This window comes from Biomphalaria glabrata, chromosome 15, assembly GCF_947242115.1.
Source record: "Biomphalaria glabrata chromosome 15, xgBioGlab47.1, whole genome shotgun sequence".
Lineage (NCBI taxonomy): Eukaryota > Metazoa > Mollusca > Gastropoda > Planorbidae > Biomphalaria > Biomphalaria glabrata.
Window position 1 is genome coordinate 31925255 of NC_074725.1, and position 20081 is coordinate 31945335.

Consider the following 20081-nt stretch of genomic DNA (forward strand, 5'->3'; position numbering starts at 1 on the left):
AGTGTGCTGTTTTCTTCAGTTGTTCAGCACTGCCGTACTGGGTGTTGGTTATGTTGGGCTGTAGTGGAAGTAGGGTGTGCGTAAGGTGGATTAGGGAGGGGCATTCAAAGAGGATATGGTTTACGGTTTCAAAGGGGTGGGCGCGGTGTCTGCAAAGGGGGAGTTGTGTGGAGTTTATTTTGTTCAGGTGGTAATTTAATAGTGGTGTGTGTCCTGTTCTTAGTTGGAAGATTGTAGATTGTTCTTTGCGGGGGAGGAAGTTAATACTGTCCAGTTTGTTAAGCCTAGTCATTTCTTTGTACATGGCTCTGCCTGTGTTTCCTGATGCCCATTGGTTGAGCCACTCCTCTTTGTGATTGGTACATTGACCTTAGGGTGAGGTAGTTAACAGGTCTATCTGGTTGTTTCATAGATGAACCTGCCTTTGATAGCTTATCTGATCATATTGATAAAACAAGAAAAAAAAACTGTCACGTTACAGCCACTGTGTATTAAAAGTATATCATAATTTGTATAGAAGAGATAGAGAACCACGTGGCAAAATGTTGTTTGTTTACGATTGGTGAATGAGGTCCAATATAGGCCACAGAAACAGATGACCTTTACATCTTCTGCCCTATAGACCACAAGGTCTAAAAGGGGAGGTTTACTTTTTTGTTTAATTATAGGGGCGCGGTCCAGCCGAGTGGTTAAGCGCTTAGCTTCCTGTGTTCAAATCTCGGTGAATACTGGGATGTGTTAGAGTGCCCCTGAGCCCACCCAACTCTCGTGGGTACCTGACTTGAGCTGGTCGTTGTGCTGGCTACATGATGCCCTGCTAATAAACCGTTGATCAAAGAAACAGATGACCTTAACATCATCTGCCCCATAGATCGTAAGGTCTGAAAGCGCTTAGCCCCTTAGCCCCATAGATCGTAAGGTCTAAAAGCGCTTAGCTTCCTGTGTTCAAATCTCGGTGAATACTGGGATGTGTTAGAGTGCCCCTGAGCCCACCCAACTCTCGTGGGTATCTGACCTGAGTTTGTCGTTGAGCTGGCCACATGACACCCTGCTGGTAAACCGTTGACCAAAGAAACAGATGACCTTAACATCATCTGCCCCATAGATCGTAAGGTCTGAAAGTGACACTTTAGCTAACGTAGCAACAATGACGTTAGAAATATAGCAGAGTCTTTTGTTTTTGGTCAGTGAGTGAAATAAGCTTAAGGTAATATTTTTTTGAACTTATTCTTATTTTAGCTTATACCAAGTTTAACTTTATCTAACTTTAACTTAATTTAAGTTTAACTATATCAAACTTTCTACATAGGCCGTAATAAAGCCATTCAATTTTAGCTTTTTAACTTACTTGTCTTTAGCCAAATTATTTAGCTAAGATTAACAATAGCCATAATTAGATTTCGCTTAATTTAGCATTTGATTAGATTATTACACGTTAGTCTAAATTCTAAAACATTATTATTTAATTGGGATTAAATCTATATATACATCCATATCTCTCATTAAGTAGAATTTATTGCCCTCATTTCGAGATCAACCAAAATAGTTAATCACCAGTAATTAATTAATTAATTGATGTTGTTTTTTTTTCATTGATAAATGTTCAATTAATAATTTTGCAGTTTTAAGTTGATCAGATTTTGGGAATAGTGAGAATATACGTGGGGAGTGTGGTCGATAGGCTAAGTACGCTTGAACTTGGTTATGAAGGGGATCGAGGTTCGACACCCGAATCGAGCAGAGTTTACCAAGCAGCTTAAGGCAGCACGAAAAAACCTTCTCCCAGATACCTCCTCCCCCCCCCCCCCACTGGCTTACAAATGAGATTGGACCATAGCGCTCTGAGTATGCTATAAGCATGAAAGTAGCGCTAAATAAACGCTATAAGTATTATTATTATTACTGTTATTATTATTATGAATGTTCAATTCTCTGGCGCTGCCGGGGTTGAGAAAAAAGAGAAAATAGAATTCATAGTCTCTTTAACAGTTGCCACTGAGGAATCTTCTGGTGATGGGGCATACTTTGCCCGGTTCCGTCCGAACTTTGACTCCCGATGCCGTCACTGTGGAGAGAGCGTCGAATCAGTGTCGCACGTCTTGTGCGAGTGTCCTCATCTCCGCGAGTTAAGGGAGGGGACGTGCCTGAGCAGTCATTCGACTTGTATGGTGTCTACGAGGCATCACGCCGAACGGCCCAGTTTCTTGCCAGAGCACTACGGGAGGATTGAGTCCTTCCTGCTCTGTTTTTTTTTTCAATAGGAGTTCATCTCAAGGTGATGTGGCAGATCTGCCAGGTTGCCATATTTTCATTGGTTTTCCTATTTAGGTTTTTCTTTAAAATATGAGACAGTGGTACGGGGATGTCAATAATGGTAGCGGTTATTATTATTATCATTATGTTCAAACTTTTGACAGACAGAGTGAACTAATACAATATTTGTAATAATTTTTAAAAAATTCATTTATTTTGTTTCTTTGTAATTTTTAACTCTTTCTCTCCGGATTGACGATACCATCGTTGATTTGACCTCAATTAAATTAATGTTTGATTGTGTAAAATTTACTTTGTGTTATATAAAAAGAGCATGCATTCCTCTTTAATTCTAGACCAAATCGAACATTTTCTGATTATAACAAACGTCAAAGTTATTCAAGCTTAATCATAACAGGGTAGAAAAAAATACTAATGAGCAAAATGAAGAATTCCGTCGGAACGTGGAAAATAATTACAGAGAGAAAGAGTCATGATATAAATTTTGTTGTGATTTACCCTTCACTATATCCCATAAGAGTTCGTTATTTCTTATGTGTAACATTTAACCTAAGATATAATTTATTTTGTAAATTTAATGAAGACTTATACATTCTACATATAGAGATTTATTTCTGAAATGTTTTGATGCCTTCAACAAAGGTATAATCCTGTTAAATAAAAAAGATTTTGTGAATTTTTTTTTTAGGTACATTTTTTAAAAATCTTGTCCACTGGCCAATAAATCCCTCATTGCTCATTGACCTGCAGTCAGAAAATAAAACGACTGCTTATAATCTCAGAGTGCGAGTCTCATTCAATTCTTCATGAGTAAACACTAAAAGCTTCACCGTTTTCACCATCCTGAACAGCATGAACCCTACACATCTCTAGACATCCTGGTGGCCAAAGAAGGTCATCAAATTTATATTGACCAGTCTTATATTGGGATTACTGCACGCAAATCGCCTTACAATTCAATTAAGTTTGTCATGACTAGGAACATTGTAGACATTTATTAATTAAGTGTGTGGTGACTATGCAAAACCGTGTCCACCACAATCAAGATAAAAAAAATTTGGTGTTAATAAAGCCAAGATGACATATTTGTTTGTTATTTCTTTACTTAACATTGCTAATGTACAATGATAATAAATCCCATAAAAGAGGCAAAGAAAAGAGGCATAAAGCCCAAGGATTCCTATGATGATAAAGCTAAAACTGAATAGCGCAAATTCTGAGGTTTCCTTTTAAAAAAAAAAAAAAAAAAGAAGATAAAGCTAAAACTGAATAGCGCAAATTCTGAGGTTTCCTTAAAAAAATATGACATAGATAAAACAGTCATAGTATTAAGATGCTTTAGGCCCTACAACCTGTGCTGAAGACAAGCCCCTTCCACTGGCTGAGATTTAAAAGGAAACTCCGATGGTTTATCAAATTAACATATTTAAATTCTGTGCAAGAAGTTGTAATTGTAAACATTTTACCATTTTTTACTTAATTGCTTAGAAACATTTATATTTAATATATTTAATATTATATTATATTTAATAAATTAGACAGTAAATTTTTGACATCTCAAAAAAAAAAAAAACGGGGTGCTTTTAGATTTTGTTTTTAGGTTAGGCGTACGTCACTTCCATCAACAATACTGAAAAAGAAACTACATTTAATCAATCGTTTCATTCTTACTACAGTAGCTGTTAGAATTAATGACGGCCTAGTCGAGAGCTATGGTACAGTTATTTATATATATATATATATATATATATATATATATATATATATATATATATATATATATAGAGAGAGAGAGAGAGAGAGAGAGAGAGAGAGAGAGAGATAGAGAGAGATCTAAAAGCTTTAGGATAACCAACTCGATGAAAATAGAGTAGCATTTTCATCTAAGCCCCTCCCTGTCCTAAAAACTATATAGATCGTGTGTCTGACTGGTCAGTGTAAGCAAGTCTAGACTACGTGTAGTCGGTCATGACAAGACAACCAAGCGATAGTGTTTGTTGTGTGTTGAGTGGTCAGGCGAGAAAATACACACTGCAGTGGTTAGTCATGCATGTAAATTTATTTTCAACACGCATTTTTTTCTTTACTTACAAGATCTAGATCTAACTGCATAGACGAAAATATAAATTTCTTCTGAGAATGTAAACTTTGCTGTATGGTCTCCCGTTATACAATAAGTCAATAGATTAAATTAATAGGTTAGTGTGACGTCACATAGAAACCCGGTAACAAACAGATCGTTTTGGATGCGCAGAAAAAATATGTCAGAAAAACATCAATTACAAAGTTATTATTGCAAATTAAAAAAAATAAAAGAATAATATATTCATTATCTGTAAATCAAAACATATATAATATCGAAAATTGTCAAAATTGTTTCCCTTTAATCAGTAACGAAAACCTTCTATCCTTACAAACTTTTTTGTATTAAGTGTGCAGGAATGCTGAGCATCAATATTGAGTAGCATCCATGACTTTCAAAACTCCTAAGTTCAAGCATTTCGTATCGTGTGAGATGCAACCCAATATGGTATGTCTGAGGACGTTCGCGTGTCTAGAGCTGGAAAACAAGGACAACCAAATGAACAATTTCTGAACAAATTTTAAACATTTCCTGTTGAGGGACCATGCAACTTGCTTTGTTTGTCTAGTGTGTTTTATTTTGGGTTTTTTTTTTTTGGCAAGGTAAACTTTTAAAACCCAGGAGTTATTATCTCAGATGAGGGAAGAAAACCTGAACTACTGGCTCTAATAGCACAGTCTAACCTCTCGACTCAGGACCGGACACAACAGAATGCGACAACACATGTACCGGAAGCTCAAAATTGGAACAAGTGAAATCTGCCCATGTGGAGTATCACCAGAGAATGCCGACCACGTCCTCCAAAACTGCTCTCTTTACCAAGAGGCCCGTATAAGACATTGGCCCCAAATCACCCCAATAGAAAGAAAACTATATAGAGAGCTCCCTGATTTGGAAACCACCGCGCAGTTCATCTCATGTATTGGTCTAGTCATATGAGCACTGCAACATAATAATGAGAACGATGAAGAAGAAGAAGAAATTGCACAGTCCACAGCAGCCCTTTCAAAGCTTAAAATAATATGGAAGGACAAATGCATAGCCCGCGAAACCAAAATCAAACTGATGCTCACCTTGGTCATGGCCACATTTTAAATGCTTGTGAGTCTTAGACGCTGACTTCAGAGCAAGAGAGGAGGATCCCAGCAATGGAATTGAGATGCTACAGAAGGATCCTTGGTATCACATACAAATACCGCATCACAAACAAAGAGATTAGAAACAGGATAGCGACGGCAAATGGACCCCACGATGACCTGCTTACCTATGTCAAAAAACGCAAAACATCAGGGGCTTGCAAAGACCTTCTTTCAGGGAACAGTACCAGGAAAAAGAAGAAGAGGCAGAAAAAAGCCACGGTAAGACAACATAAAAGAATGGACGCGACTGTCATTGAAAAAGCTTCTACTTAAAGGTAAAAGACAGGGATGGAAAAAGACGTTCAACAGATCATGCGTGGTGCCCCAACGTCTTCTCAGACTAAGGGATAGGTGTTGGTGTTTTACGCTGACGCCACTAAATCATTTCATCGGAACTCAGGAAAGATAATCGTTTTATTACTAAGACTCCTTGAGCGCTACTTTATTGATGAGTTGCCGTTCATGTTTAGCAGTTTGATTATATATTTCAAGGATGAGCGAGAAATTAGATATATCTTATAGCAGTGATGCCCAATCTAATTCGACCTGCGGGCCATTTTAATTTCTGACACTCGTGTCGCGGGCCACATGAGCAAAAGTGCACACACACACACACACAAACGAAAAGAAATTTACCTGAATTTGAGACTATTTGATTAGATCTTGTACTTACATTAATAAATTGGATATCTTAAGTGATTTTTTTCACGCGTCACAAAACGACTTAATTTCTCTAATTATGGCTTTTATATAGCGCTACTTTCATGCTTATAGCATGCTCAGAGCTCTATGGTCCAATCTCAGTGGGGGGAAGGGGTATCTGGGAGAAGGTTTTCCGTGCTGCCTTTAGGCGCTCAGTAAACACAACTCTGCCCGAGTCGGGTGTCGAACCTCGAGCCCCCTTCTAGGTGGCCAAGCCAAGCCAAGTGCAAGCGCACTTAGTCTCTCGACCACGCCTCCCACTACTTCAAATCAAAGAGCAACATTGGAGCTAGCTTCACCACCAACATATTTTCTTGTCGCCTTTTTTTGCTAAATATTTGCATCGATCCTCCAATCTGTAGGCGTAGTTTAACAATCTTTTTATTCGCGGCTCAAACCAAGAATGCCTTCCTATTTGTTACTTAACGACGTTGACATATGGTTCTTTTTTTTAAACAGCCACACGCTGTTGAAAAGTGAGGCCCAACCTTATTTGACCTTTTTTTTTTTTTTTTGGAGGGGATGTCTATACCTTATGCCGACATCTCAGCGGGCCGGATAAAAACACTTCGCGGGCCGAATCTGGCCCACGGGCCGTAATTTTGGGCATCACTGTCTTATAGCATTTCAAGAGAGAAGAGAGAACGTCGCATTACTAAGTACGAGTCGATATTATCGTAACTCTTAATCGTGTAGTTGGCACACATAACAGCGTCCAGCGCAAGGTCAGAGGTCAACCATGATTGAAAAAGGGGGAACATTACTTTATGTCTTCAATTAACGGATATCAGTAATTAGTTGTAGTATTAGGTCGTGATATTTACAGTGTATTAATTTTTATTTTATTGTATATTTAATCTCACTAAAAATGATTGACAAGTGAACTGCAGTGTTATTATGTTTCATAATTGTTCAAACAGTCTGCCCAGAGTATAACAAATGAATAATTAATCCACATGTTTCCCTCTTGAAATTTCTTTTTATATAAATGAACAAAAAAAAAATTATTGTTACATATTATACCATACCAGCAGTGGCGTAGCTAGGGTGGGGGGAGAGGGAGGTAGAATTTGAGGATCCCCCAAGACCCCGCTCGAGGGGGCCCCTAATGAGTGGTTTATTTTTTACATTAAAAATGAAATATTACGCGAAATGCAGAGGCCCTGAAAGAGGTCAAGCCTTCCGGGCCCCCAAACGATGGAACATTTCTAGCTACGCCAATGCATACAAGTATGTAGTTCACCTTTTAAATCGTCTAGCTGCAAAACAGATCAAAGCAGTTTTGTATTTTATCCATAGCGATAGCTGGTATATTTGACTATCAAACAAAGGCTTGTTTTGTTCAGGGACAGCATATAAGCTAGACGCATTTCAAGCCGTTTCACGTCACAATAGTAATATCAGGAATTATTCATTATTATGTGGTAATAATGACAAGGTACTCAGGCCTATCTGCAACTGACCTAACCCACCCATGGCACGTATGCGGCCGGCTTTTTAAAGCGAAGACTGGACTTTACAGCCATCTTCGAGTCCATAGGAAATGAGAAATGTGCACATCTTCGACCACGAAAGAGGAGCTATATATATATATATCTATATGTGACCTGATGACTAGTTTCGCTTATAGATATGTATATCACTTTGAAGAACAATTTTATAGTTTGGAGAAAATAGACTGTGATTTATTCCTTTTATTTTCTTGAGAATATATAATCAGAAAGATATCGAAAGTTTTCGAAGTGCGGACCACAATCGGATTGCAGTACAGTATAAAAACATTGTATTCATTTCCCTGTATGATTCAGAGTGTTGTATTTTGTTAATTAACAATTACGGCAATGTTATGGATTCCGAAGATTAAGAATGTGTTTGCTAATTACAAATAGCGAAAATGAGGAAATCATCGATACTGTGAAGAGGCAGAGCTGGTTCGGTTATACTGTTAAAAAAAAAGTATTCTACAAGGTGCAGTAGAGGGAACATGAAGCAACAGTCGTCCAAAGAAAAAACTGAATGGACGATATCAAAGAAGTTACCGGCCTTCCTTCTGGTGTCCTTCTAAGAACAGCTGCTGACCAGGAAGATTGGAAAGATTTGGTTACGATAAAGGTCACAACACCTTATCAATTTATGTCAATGAACTTATCTTATCTGATATAATACAGACGTTACTTAAAAAAAAAAAAGATTATTACGTCCTACTTATGATGATGATGATGATGATGATAATGATGATGATGATAATAATGATGATATAAAAAAAACAGTGGGAAAATAAAATTAAATTATATTCTTATGGACGTATCGAGATGACGAATCGATTCTTATTCCTGTGTCTGTTATCTTATCTTGAAAACGTTAAAGGCAACAGCCAAAACAAATCCAAAAGTTCTCTGCTGTTTCAGGACAAACCTGACCTTGACCCTATCGGCTGCAATGAACAGACGATGTTGACAGTGGTCAGCGGGTCAAAGTTGTCGTGCGCTATGTCTTGCATGTTTAGTGAAGCGTGCGTGCTTTTCTCATATGTCAGTGACTCCAAAACCTGCTCACTTTGTCACGGTGGCATGATTCAGAATCTAACTTTCAATGCTGACAAAACGTTTAGTTGGTCTTACGTACTTTTTGAGAACTATGAACCAACAACCATTAACACAACTTGCAATCTTGGAAGAGTTGTTCCAGGCGGTCTTTCAATCGGCACTATAGTAAGTCCTATTTGTTTCGTTACATGGCTATCTAGAAAAAGGAATACTTTTTAAAATAAACCGAAGCCTATATAGGGGGAAATAACCGCTAAATGCTGCCATTTACCAGAAAGTGACAGGGTTTAGCTCCATTTTTGTTTTATAAAACAAAATTAGTTAATTAATACTGAATGATTAACTAAATGTACCATTTATTTCCCTTATTTCACAAAAAAAAACTAAATAATTAAACGCCTTCAATAAATTAACTAAGTGTTCAATTTTTTTTTTATTGATTCACAAATTAATTCCACTTATCTTATTCATGACAAACCAGTAATACAGACTAAAAACGCAAAATACCTAGGTGTTATAATACATGAAAAACTGTCATGGAGTCCATATATTAATGAAACTATCAAAAAATCAAACAAAGCATTAGGATTTATTAAAAGAAATTTCTATAAATCAAACAAGAACATAAAACTAAAATGTTAGGTTATCTTATATAATACAGACGTTACTTCAAAAAAAAGAAGATGATTACGTCCTACGCGTCATGCATTTAGTCATGCATATTAACCAATGACTTAAATTTTGCCAAGTCACTGGTTTTCCTGGCTAGCTCAGGCAACCCATTCCATGCTCTAACAGCACTAGGGAAGAAGGAGTATTTGTACAAATTTGTCCTAGTATACGGGACGAGAAATGTGCATTTATCTTTGTGTCTTTCAGAGTATTTTATTAAATTTTGTTTTTGTATTTGAAGATTATGGTTCAGTGTTTTACGTATAATTGCTACTTTACTTTTGAGTCTTGTGTCTTGAAGGCTTTCTAAATTTAGTGATTTTACTAAAGGTGTTACTCTGGTTAAGTGTGAATATTCGTTTGTTATGAATCTCACTTCTCTATTTTGTGTCTGTTCTAGTTTCTTAATGTTATCTTGAGTTGAGGGGTCCCAAACGGAGGATGCATATTCTAGTATTGGCCTTATTTATTGTAAGTCTAGATCTATTACAACTTGAATTACATTACTGATCAAAACTAATTGATACAATTACAATATAAACCATTTTTTTAATAACTTTTTTTTTCCATCTTTCAGATACACCTCTGCATTTACCTATTTCCCAATAGGCAACCGTATTTCGTGCTTGCCCTAAGGGAAGGAACTCTGACCGAAAGTTACCCTTTGACATTAATGGTTAGCAATAACACTATCTGCCTGTATTCCGGCCGTGCGGTGACGAATGCCACCTATATCCAGTTAGCTTTGGGCTCACTTGTAGAAGGAAAAACGCATGCAGTGGATATACTGGTTACTGCAGACGGCTTTCAACTTTACATAGACAAGATTTACTACAGTTTGTATAGGCATCTCATTCCATTTAATAAAACAAAGTTTTTATTCATCCGTGGCCTTATCCAAGTTACGGAGCTTGCAGTGTAAAATAAAAGAATATAACATTAATTGATTGCAATGTATGGCTATCTTAAACATTGATTTTCAAATTGTGCTATGTTTATTTATAAACTAGCCATATGTTACCGACGTCCCGCGGGTCTTAATTTGGGTATCACTGTTGATATAGTTACTGAGAGTGTTTTGGAAACAATTAAACGAAATAATAATGTTATAAGTAAAGCGAATGCGTGAATGTAAAAAATAGTATGAATGGAGCTATCAAAATAGCTAATCGACCTAAATTCATTTTTAAAAATAAAAACATTTCTTTGTAGATCTACATATATTTAGATCTAGATCTAGAGTCTAGGCAATATTGTAATAGATGTAGACCTACTATTATAAGAGTGAATTCAATTATTATTATTAATTATTTTATGTTTGTATATTTAATATCCCCTATATAGAGCCTCATGTAGCCTGTCCAATTATAGCGTGTTTACATAGCGGTGTGCACGACACATGAACGGGACTATTAAAATGCATTTTAACATCTATTTAACCGGAAAAAAAAAACAACAAAAGCATAAATCGAATCATATTACTCTTCTATCAATGCAAAAGAAATATTTATATAACTTAATTATCACCTATATTTTTTGTTTTCTTTGCGTTCGGGCAAAATTTACGTTTTTTCAAGAAATTAGTCGTAGAAGCAAGACTATAATTTCATGTATTGTTTTGTTAGATCGGCATTTAGACGAACCGTATCTTTGATCTACAAGTGTATTTGACAACAGAACGATACATTTCGCGACTTGGTATGACCTTCGTGAAGGTTCGTTATCACGTAAAAAAAAAATAAAAAAAAAATAGCCATACATAGACATCAATAAATATAGACTGGAAAAAAAGAAATAACTTCATGTAACTTGAAAACATGTATATCTATTGTATTCGGATTTCCGAATTATGAAAAGTTGCATGATCTTCATTCTTAGAAATTAAACAAATCTACACTGCCTCCTTATATACAATATATATAGGTGTGTATCTAAGTTAAAAAAAGCACTTTTATACTGCTCATAAATGCTTTATAATAAAGTACACAAAATTGCAAGTCACACATTTTCGTTTCATAAAAATCTTTTATTGGCCAGTCTATATTTATTTATGTCTATGTAGCCGTATCAAAGGGAAATAATCCCGTCCTTAAAACCATATCTACTAATAATGTACAAGTTATTTCCCTTATTCGATATAGGAAAAAACTACCAATAGTTATTTGATTGATTGAATATTTTTTGTTTAATGACACTTGTTTTATTAGGTACAATGGATACTTGTTTAAAGTATCAACTTGATCGGAGAATGCGTGAGGGTGAAATAGTGTTAACAATTATTTAAGGTACTAAACTCAACAGATTTAGCCATATATGTAAATACAAATGTTGTAATTTTCTTTGATGCTTTTAAATAACTAATGAATGTTAGATTTTTCTCAGCGATATTTAGTAACTATTCAATGTCTAGGAAAATGGTTTCAGCCAAATTGAAGATCCGTGTCCGGGTTTCACCCACCCAGGTTTTTCACACCCAGTTTCCACGAAGTTACGAGTTGAATAGTAATATAATAACAAAAAACTATGTGTTTTTTTTTTTGCAAGAGCGTCCAAGACTCATGGGTCTATCTGTTACACACTGAAAGCGTAAGCCTGGATTTTTCCAGACACTGATACAATCTGCGTTGGCTTGTACGGTAGTCTGTGAGCAATAAACCCGATATGGGAATGGTCTATAAAAATTTGATAGCCGTCATTGGCCACCAGAATGTCTACAACATGGGTTGTGTTCACATCGACTGTGTAAAACTTTGTGAACATGTAGACGCCTTCATAGTAAGTGTTTGTGTACACCTTGCCCACATTTACCAAAAGAGAATTATCCTCACTTCCGGTCTGTGTTTGTAGTCTGATGCCGAAGAGCGGCCCGTCTGGTGAGTACAGAAAAGGATAGCATGTCATTCGGACCTAAAAAAAAATATAAAAATTATTTCACATGTTGTTTTTTTTAAATCAATACATCATAAAAGGAGGCACGGTGGCTCAGTGGTAAAGCGCTTGGCTTAATTACCGGAGGGTCCTGGTTCGAATGCTGTTGAAGACTGGACTTTTTCATTTTGGGATATTTAGGGAGCCTATGAGTCCGCTCAGCTCTAATGGGAACCTGACATTAGTTGGGAAAAAAATAAAGGCGGTTGGTCGATGTGTTGATCACATGACACACTCGTTAACCGTGGGCCTCCGAAACAGATGACCTTTTGTGATAAGCCTTCTTTCTTGTAGTTAATGATGGCTGTCTGACTTTGACAGATTAAGTTGCGTATAAGTTGTGTTTAAACTACTACAGGACAATGCCTACACATGTAACAAGGTTAATAGGCTGAGTCCAGACCGTCATAGACTTGAATGAAGTTGAATGAAGTTTAATACTGAAAAGGCGACAGTCAAGTCTCAGTCCGTAACTCGAAGTAATTACCTTAACGTCCCCACACCAACTGACTAATAATAACATTAATAACCTAGAAGCCACTACACCGCGAGGTCAATACATGTCGCGTTCAAAGTCCGTCAACTATGGGGCGTCTCTATACTAATTAAGTGCCTATTAATACTGACTAAGTGTATTACATCTCCCGCCCAATAGATCTCAAGGTCTGAAAGGGAAACACAGGGGCGTAGCTAGGAATTTTCCATCATTAGGGGGCCCAGAGGGCTTGACCTCTTTGGAGGACCCTGCATTTTGCGTAATATATAATATTTAATGTAAAAAAAAACACTCATATTGGCCCCCCCCCTCGTGTGGGGGGCCCGCGGGGATATTCAAATTTATTCCCTACTCCTCTCTCCATCCGAGCTTCGCCACTGGGGGAACATCATAAAAGTTGCTTATTAACATTCGAAAATATTTACATGTTAAAAGGAATTAGTCATGTTCTTCTGGAAGCTGGTGTGGTCAGCAAAGAGACACTTCTTGCAGTTCAACAGCTGCAAGGCCCAGTAGGGAAGATGACCATTAGCCTAAGGCGATCATTTTTTTTACAAAGTCTGAATTAACTCACTCTGTCTGTCTGTCTTTTGTCTGGTAAAAAAGGTTATACACGTTATTTCTCCCATACCCAATAATCTCAGATCAAGTTCAAATTTCGCACAACTATTCCTTGCACCTGACAAAACGAGAAACAATTTTTAAAAATTAACCTTTTAGTTAATTAACTATTGGTAATTAATTATTTTCTGGTATCGAACAAGGGAAAGAAATGGTACTTGACTGGTGTGGAAGTAGAATTATACTTTGGCTTGAAGTTAGAAACTAGATAACTTTAAAAAAACATTTATTCAGGTTTGTGTGTTAGCTTGAGGAGGTTGGGGGAGGCTAGAGGCTTCGAGTTCGAATCCTGTCGTTCAAATCTTTTTTTTATATATATGCTATAAAAAAGCGATTACGGCAACATTCACACAGATACCCTGTTCTTTCTCCCCTTCGTCCTTCCCAACTGGTTCAGACAAGTGATAGGATCGTAGCGTAATGAGAAAGCTAAATTAGCGCTGCACAAAAATAACTGATACAAATATTTCTAATCGCACAGATTTGTTATTGTTAGTATGCATCTACTACAAATGTAATTTACATGACTGATCTAAACTTATTGATACTATTACACTTAATTTAAGCTTTGTTATTTTTAACTCTTTCTCTCCTAACTGACGATACCAGCGTTGATTCGACCAGAATGTGGTAAATAATTACGGAGAGAAAGAGTTAAAGAGTTTGTTTTTTTCTTGTTTGTGTGTGTGAACTTGATAAAAGAAGAAAGCGTAACATGGTTGTTGTGACAAGGTTACTATGCGTGGTCAAACGTGACAGACCGGCCAGTGTTGGGTATCGGAGAGTTAAGGGACTTGCGGGAAGTGACTATTTTCTTTTTTAAATATGCAGAAGGAAGTCATCTAGTGGAGTTGGTTATCTGTAGATAATGTGAGCCTTGTAAATATGTTATGTTTGTATGCTTCACAATAAAGGCAGTTGATACTTAAAAGGACTTGTTTTATTCACAATGTTGCTTGTCAAACTTGTAACACACAAATAAACTTTAAAAAAAAAAAAAAAAAAAGCGAAACACACAACAGCAATGTATAAAGTAGTCTGGATGTAATTAAATTTGTAATAAGCCTCAGACGACAAACTATAAAGAGGACTAATTCAGCTTATACCACCATTACAGTCAAGTACTATTTCTTTCCATTGGAAAGGGGACTAATTCAGCTTATACCACCACTTCAGTCTTTCCCTTGTTTGAGATACCAAACAATGTCCTTATTAGTGTCTCAATTAGCTTGGATCAGTCATGTAATCCATCCATAAAGGGGAATAATTTAGCTTATACCACCACTTCAGTCGAGTACTATGTCTATCTCTTGTTTGAGATACCAAACAAAGTAGTTAATTACCAATGGACCTCATTCACCAATCGTAAACAAACAACATTTAGTCACGTGATCTTATTGATAAAACAATGTAAAAAAAAACTGTCACGTGACAACCATCATGAATTAAACATGAGATCGTAAATGATATAGAAGAGATAGAGCACCACGTGGCTAAATGTTGTTTGTATACGATTGGTGAATGAGGTCCATTAGTTAATTTATAATTTTCGTAATTTGATTCTTGTGTTGCCAGGTAAAAGAAATAATTGTGCAACATTTCCGCTTAAGCTGTTTCAGCTTTTTTGTAGTTTTTCTCGACACTTGTCTGCAGTGCTAGAGATCTCCATGTCTGGAGTCTGGTGTTAGATAGCTAGTTTAGTTCGTTGGGTTGCGCACTTAAATGTACTGACAGTGAACTAATATTTTAGAATGACGACATAGACTTTGGGGTTAGAGGTTAAGATTGACTTTTAGGAATCAGTTACTGCTAGACTCTCGAGGGGATAACATCGATTTATAGTGACAGACTAGACCGTGGCCCATTTTGTAATAAAAGTTTGTTTGAAGTTCACCTTGAGTCAACTTGGTCATTGAGTCTGTGTTCCTGTTAGTACCTTATCTATATTTGTGACGGTGTGCATGAAGAACTCGCGGATTGAAAATACATCAAACAAGGTACTCACGCAAGTAGTCTAATTAAGCATCTTCTAGAAATACTTCAGCTACATCTGACTACACATGCATCCGTTACACTTGTCGAGGTATAATATATAGAGGACTGTGAATTGTCGTCCATAAACTTTATGCGCACCGACTAGTGTAGAAATCTTCAACTTAAATGTTTATAAAAGAGTCTGATGCGCAATATTAATTAAAGCATTCCAAGAAATACAATGAATGAAATGGGAAAAGCCATCATTAGCTTTGTAACAATAATTAGTCAGTTACACTTTTCAAACCCTGCGATGTATAGGGGCAGAGGATGTACAAATCATCTGTCTCTGTGGCCTACGGTTAACGAGAGTATCCTGTGGCCAGCACAACGAGCAACTTCCTTTACTTTTCCGCAGCTGTATTCACCAGGGGCGCTTTACCACTTAGAACCCCACGCCTCTATCAGCTTAATAATGGAGAATTAAATTTTAAAAAAAATGTTACCTGTTTTATTTCATTTATATTCACGTGCATACCTACCACATGTTCAACGTTTTAATCCATTTATATTCATGTGCATATCTACCACATGTCCAACATTACATTATAATTCTATTCACGTGCATACCTACCACATGTCCAACATTATAAACTATTTATATTCACGTGCATATCTACCACATGTCCAACACCATAATACATTTATATTCACGTGCATACCTCCCACATGTCAAACATTACCAATGTACTTATATTCACGTGCATATCTACCACATGTAATGCATTCACAGATTGTTTATATTCAAGTGCATATCTGCCACATGTAATGCTCTCGAACATTGTTTGTATATAAGTGCATATCTGCCACATGTCGGTTGTACCAGTTGAGTAATATTCACGTGCATACCTACCTGTCAGTCTCGGTTGACATTACCTGCTATATGTTCACCTCCGGTCAAGAGAGTGAAAGCCAGGAGAAACCTCGGACATAGAAAGAGGAAGGAAGAATGACTAAATGGACTTCTAGTCAGTAGTAACTTGAGTTCAGTTGAGAGTGGTCTCTTGAAGTCATTAGAGACAGTACACGTATTTCTAATAGTTGTTTTCTGTACTTGGAGCTGGTTACATACTATTGAAGTTATTCTGTTACCCGATGTGATGCGGAAGTTATTCTTACCCCAGAGGGCCTAGTATACCTGTATCTTTGATAACGCTGTTATGCGGATTTAATTATATTTCAAATTGGATTTTATTTTTATGTAACTACCTAGAAGCTGCAATATGTCATTATTGAATAAACGTTATCTTTGCTAAACTGGGATAGTACTTTGTCTATTCAATTTATGTTTAGTGTTAAGTGGAGCTACAGAACGCAAGAACCCAGCATTCTACAACATTCGCGACACATTGATAGTAATGCACAATATATACTCAGTGGCGTAGAGTGGAGGAGGAAGGAGAATATGAATCCAACCCCGGGCCCCCACTTGAGGGGGTCCCCAAATGAGGGATTTTACATAAAAAATTAAGCATTATGCATCGTTTGGGGGCCCCTAAAGAGGTCAAACCCCTCGGGTCCCCAAACGATGGAAAATTACTAGCTACGCCCCTGTATATACTTCATCTCAGCGACTAGCAATACACACATGGCCGGCCTTAGGCCACTGCAGCCTATGCAGTCGCAGTGGGCCCCGCGCTTTCATAGGCCCCGCGCTAATTCTAAGTGTACATTATTAAATTAAACCATTATATAAAATAACAGGGTTTTCTCAACCTCCTGATTTTCCAGGGCCTCCATGAAATCTCATGAAAAGGCAAAATATACGATAAAGTCCTGAACTTTTTTTTTGAATTTATTCAAATCTCCTAAAGAATAGACGAAATTGACATTTTGGGGTGTTAATAAATAAAAAGTGGCATTGCGAGATTTCATTTGATAAAGATTTATTGCAAAGAGGAAAGTAGGATTATTTTCTAATTAAAAAATAATAATTTTGACATTATGCTTATCCCTACCCAGACTGGGCCCCGCAAATGCTAGGGCCGGCCCTGAATACACATATATACGTTACATTTTGGTGGCCAGTCTAAGTGTAATAGAATATACGTTACACTACCACATGTCCAAAATTTAATTTCATTTCTATTCACGTGCATACCTACCACATGTCCAACATTAATTCCGTACTGTAGTGATACAACACCTGCATAGAACTGATTTATATCGGAGGTATCCAGATCTTGATGTGGCCATGAAAATTTGACCCCTGTGTTGTACGTCATATTTTGAATGACGTCACCACTGCACATGGAGCACGCGCTTAAGGTCCTGGAGTAAACGAAAGCGGCGCACGTGCTACTGAGCCTGCAGGAGACTGCACACGACGATTTCGACCTACTGGCGACGGTCAACATGGTGGTGTCATTGCAGCCGACAGGTTGAAGTTCAAGGTCACGATAAGTGACAGAAAGGGTGTTACTAGCATCGTTACACTCGCGGCCATTATAGAATGAAACGAAAAATAGAACGAACAGTAGTGGAATCGTTTTATTCATTTTTTCTCAACCTATTATTGGTTTGTGCTTTTATATCCTAACATAGACTGAAAGCGTAATATATTATGGCCTGTATATTTTGCTAGCTTAAATATTAACACATACGGAAAGTCACGTGATCATGTTGATAAATTAAAAAAAAAAACTGTCACGTGATAGCCATCATGAATTAAACATGAGATCGTAAATTATATAGAAGGTATAAGAGCACCACGTGGCTAAATGTTGTTTCTTTACGGTTGGTGAATGAGGTCTATTGCTAAAATTTTAAACCGCAAATTCTGAGGTTTCCTTTAAAAATAAAATGTTCAGCTAAGTCAAACGGAGGTAACACTCAAAAAACGAAATCCAATCACACGGGTTAAAGGCCAACAAGATTAGTTAGTCGACGCTGATAGCGAGTGTCGAATAAGTCCTATAATAACAAAAGGAAACCGTCGAATGTCGTGAAGCTACATCTCTACGTTCATAAACAGCTCCTCTCTTTTAAAGCCGTCCAAAGTAGTCTCTATTTGCGTTTCGCTATTCGCTCTCAAAACCTAGTCTTGTTTTTACAAGTCGGGGCATTGTCTCGGAGTCAAAACTTCCCCCCTATGTACGAAACAAATAACTAATTCCTAGTCGTGAAACAATTAGTGTTCTACTTCAGCTCAATAAACGTTTCCTACGCAAATTCTGAACACAAAAACCTCGAGATGATTTATGAATAGAGGCTCCGTTTTATTTTGTTGCTACGTAAATAGCCAATTGCTGTTCTCTTTGTTCACGCTTCGAGTGAGATCAGCGAAGAAGTCTAACAGGAAATACGAATGAATAATATATATTTGACTTCTGTCAGTCATCGCCCCCCCCCCCTTTTCCAGTCATAAGACATCTCTGGCCTATTCAGATGCGTAGCGAGAGTAACCGGCGCCTTCGACATTGAGGTCACGGAGGTCACGGAGTAACCCGAGACCAACCGTTATGGTAAGTCTGACTGCAGACCTGTGACGTGGCAGTGAGTTGTCAGTCGATACCAAAAGACATGGATGGCTGCCCTGGTCGCGCGGTTTGCGCGCTGGACTGTCGTTGAGATTGATCGATGGTCCCGGGTTCAAACCCTGCCCCGCTCCCATCCCCCGTCGTCCTTTCGGGAGGTTTGGACTAGGAAATATTTCTAGATTTTTTGTGGGTTTCCGATGAGTTTCATCCAGCTCAAATGGGAACTTGTCATTAGTTGGAGAAACACGTAAAGTCGGCTGGTCTTTGTGCTGGCCACATGACGTTCTCGTACGCCAAAGAAATAGCTGACCTTTTGCATTACTTGTCCCTTAGATCGCAAGGTCTTACTCATTATTACATATTTGTCTCAAAAACTAGTAGAGGTAATGAAGCTATCAACAGGTGAATACTATAGTTCAATGATTACTAGAGTATGATTGAGTATGCTAGCTTAGTAAGGTGCTGATGTTAACTCCATGACTGGTCTAGTCTGCCTCGTATGCTACTAATTATCTAGACCAGCGGTTCTCAACCTTTTAAGCTCGGCGACCCCTTTTTACAATCCCCTACTCTGCCGCGACCTCCCCCCCACTCACACACACACATACAGCAATAGAAGAGTATAGACAATACCATTCCATATTTTCGATGGTCTTAGGCGACCCCTGGCAAATGGTCAATCGACCCCCAAGGGGGTCGCGACCAACAGGTTGAGAACCCCTGATCTAGACTTTGCAATTAAAATTGCTTTTGATGCCGCGTTCTTCGTCTTCTTGAAGCTGTCAGGTAGAGTTGAGCCTTCAACTCTTCGAACTCTAGGCCAGCAAAAGTGAAACAAGAGCTTCCTCTCACCGGCCTGTATGAGAACAGTGTACCCTGTACTGTCTAGCGGGGGTCAGACTCGCGGCTAGAGACCGCGTACACCCGGCACTCCGCCATTTTCCCTTTCTCTACCAGTGTAACCGTGCAGGACACGCCATTAATGTAACTGCCACTTGAGGAACAGCGCCTGGATTGTGACAAGGTTGTGGGAGCTTTTCAACAACTCCGCACATTGCAATGAGGATGCTCTCGCACCCCCTCAGGCACCTTCCTTAGGCTACCCTT

The 20081-nt window shown here is 37.7% G+C and overlaps 2 protein-coding genes across 2 annotated transcripts in view; one reads left to right on the forward strand and one right to left on the reverse strand.

The window, feature by feature from the left end:
- LOC129923070 (uncharacterized) overlaps positions 1 to 10338 on the forward strand; it is a 31154-nt gene extending 20816 nt beyond the window's left edge. Inside the window, exons 3-4 of the mRNA XM_056012031.1 lie at positions 8566 to 8909; positions 9994 to 10338. Of these exons, the coding sequence (XP_055868006.1) occupies positions 8566 to 8909; positions 9994 to 10338 (689 nt within the window). The remainder of the gene's footprint in view (positions 1 to 8565; positions 8910 to 9993) is intronic.
- On the reverse strand, positions 10221 to 18758 carry LOC106053229 (uncharacterized). The gene is made up of 2 exons (XM_013208753.2): positions 17601 to 18758; positions 10221 to 12323 (listed from the first exon to the last, which is right to left on the reverse strand). The coding sequence occupies exons 1-2, from the start codon at positions 17991 to 17993 to the stop codon at positions 11988 to 11990; spliced, it is 729 nt and encodes a 242-aa protein (XP_013064207.2). The 5' UTR covers positions 17994 to 18758; the 3' UTR covers positions 10221 to 11987.
- Positions 18759 to 20081: the final 1323 nt, after the last annotated feature.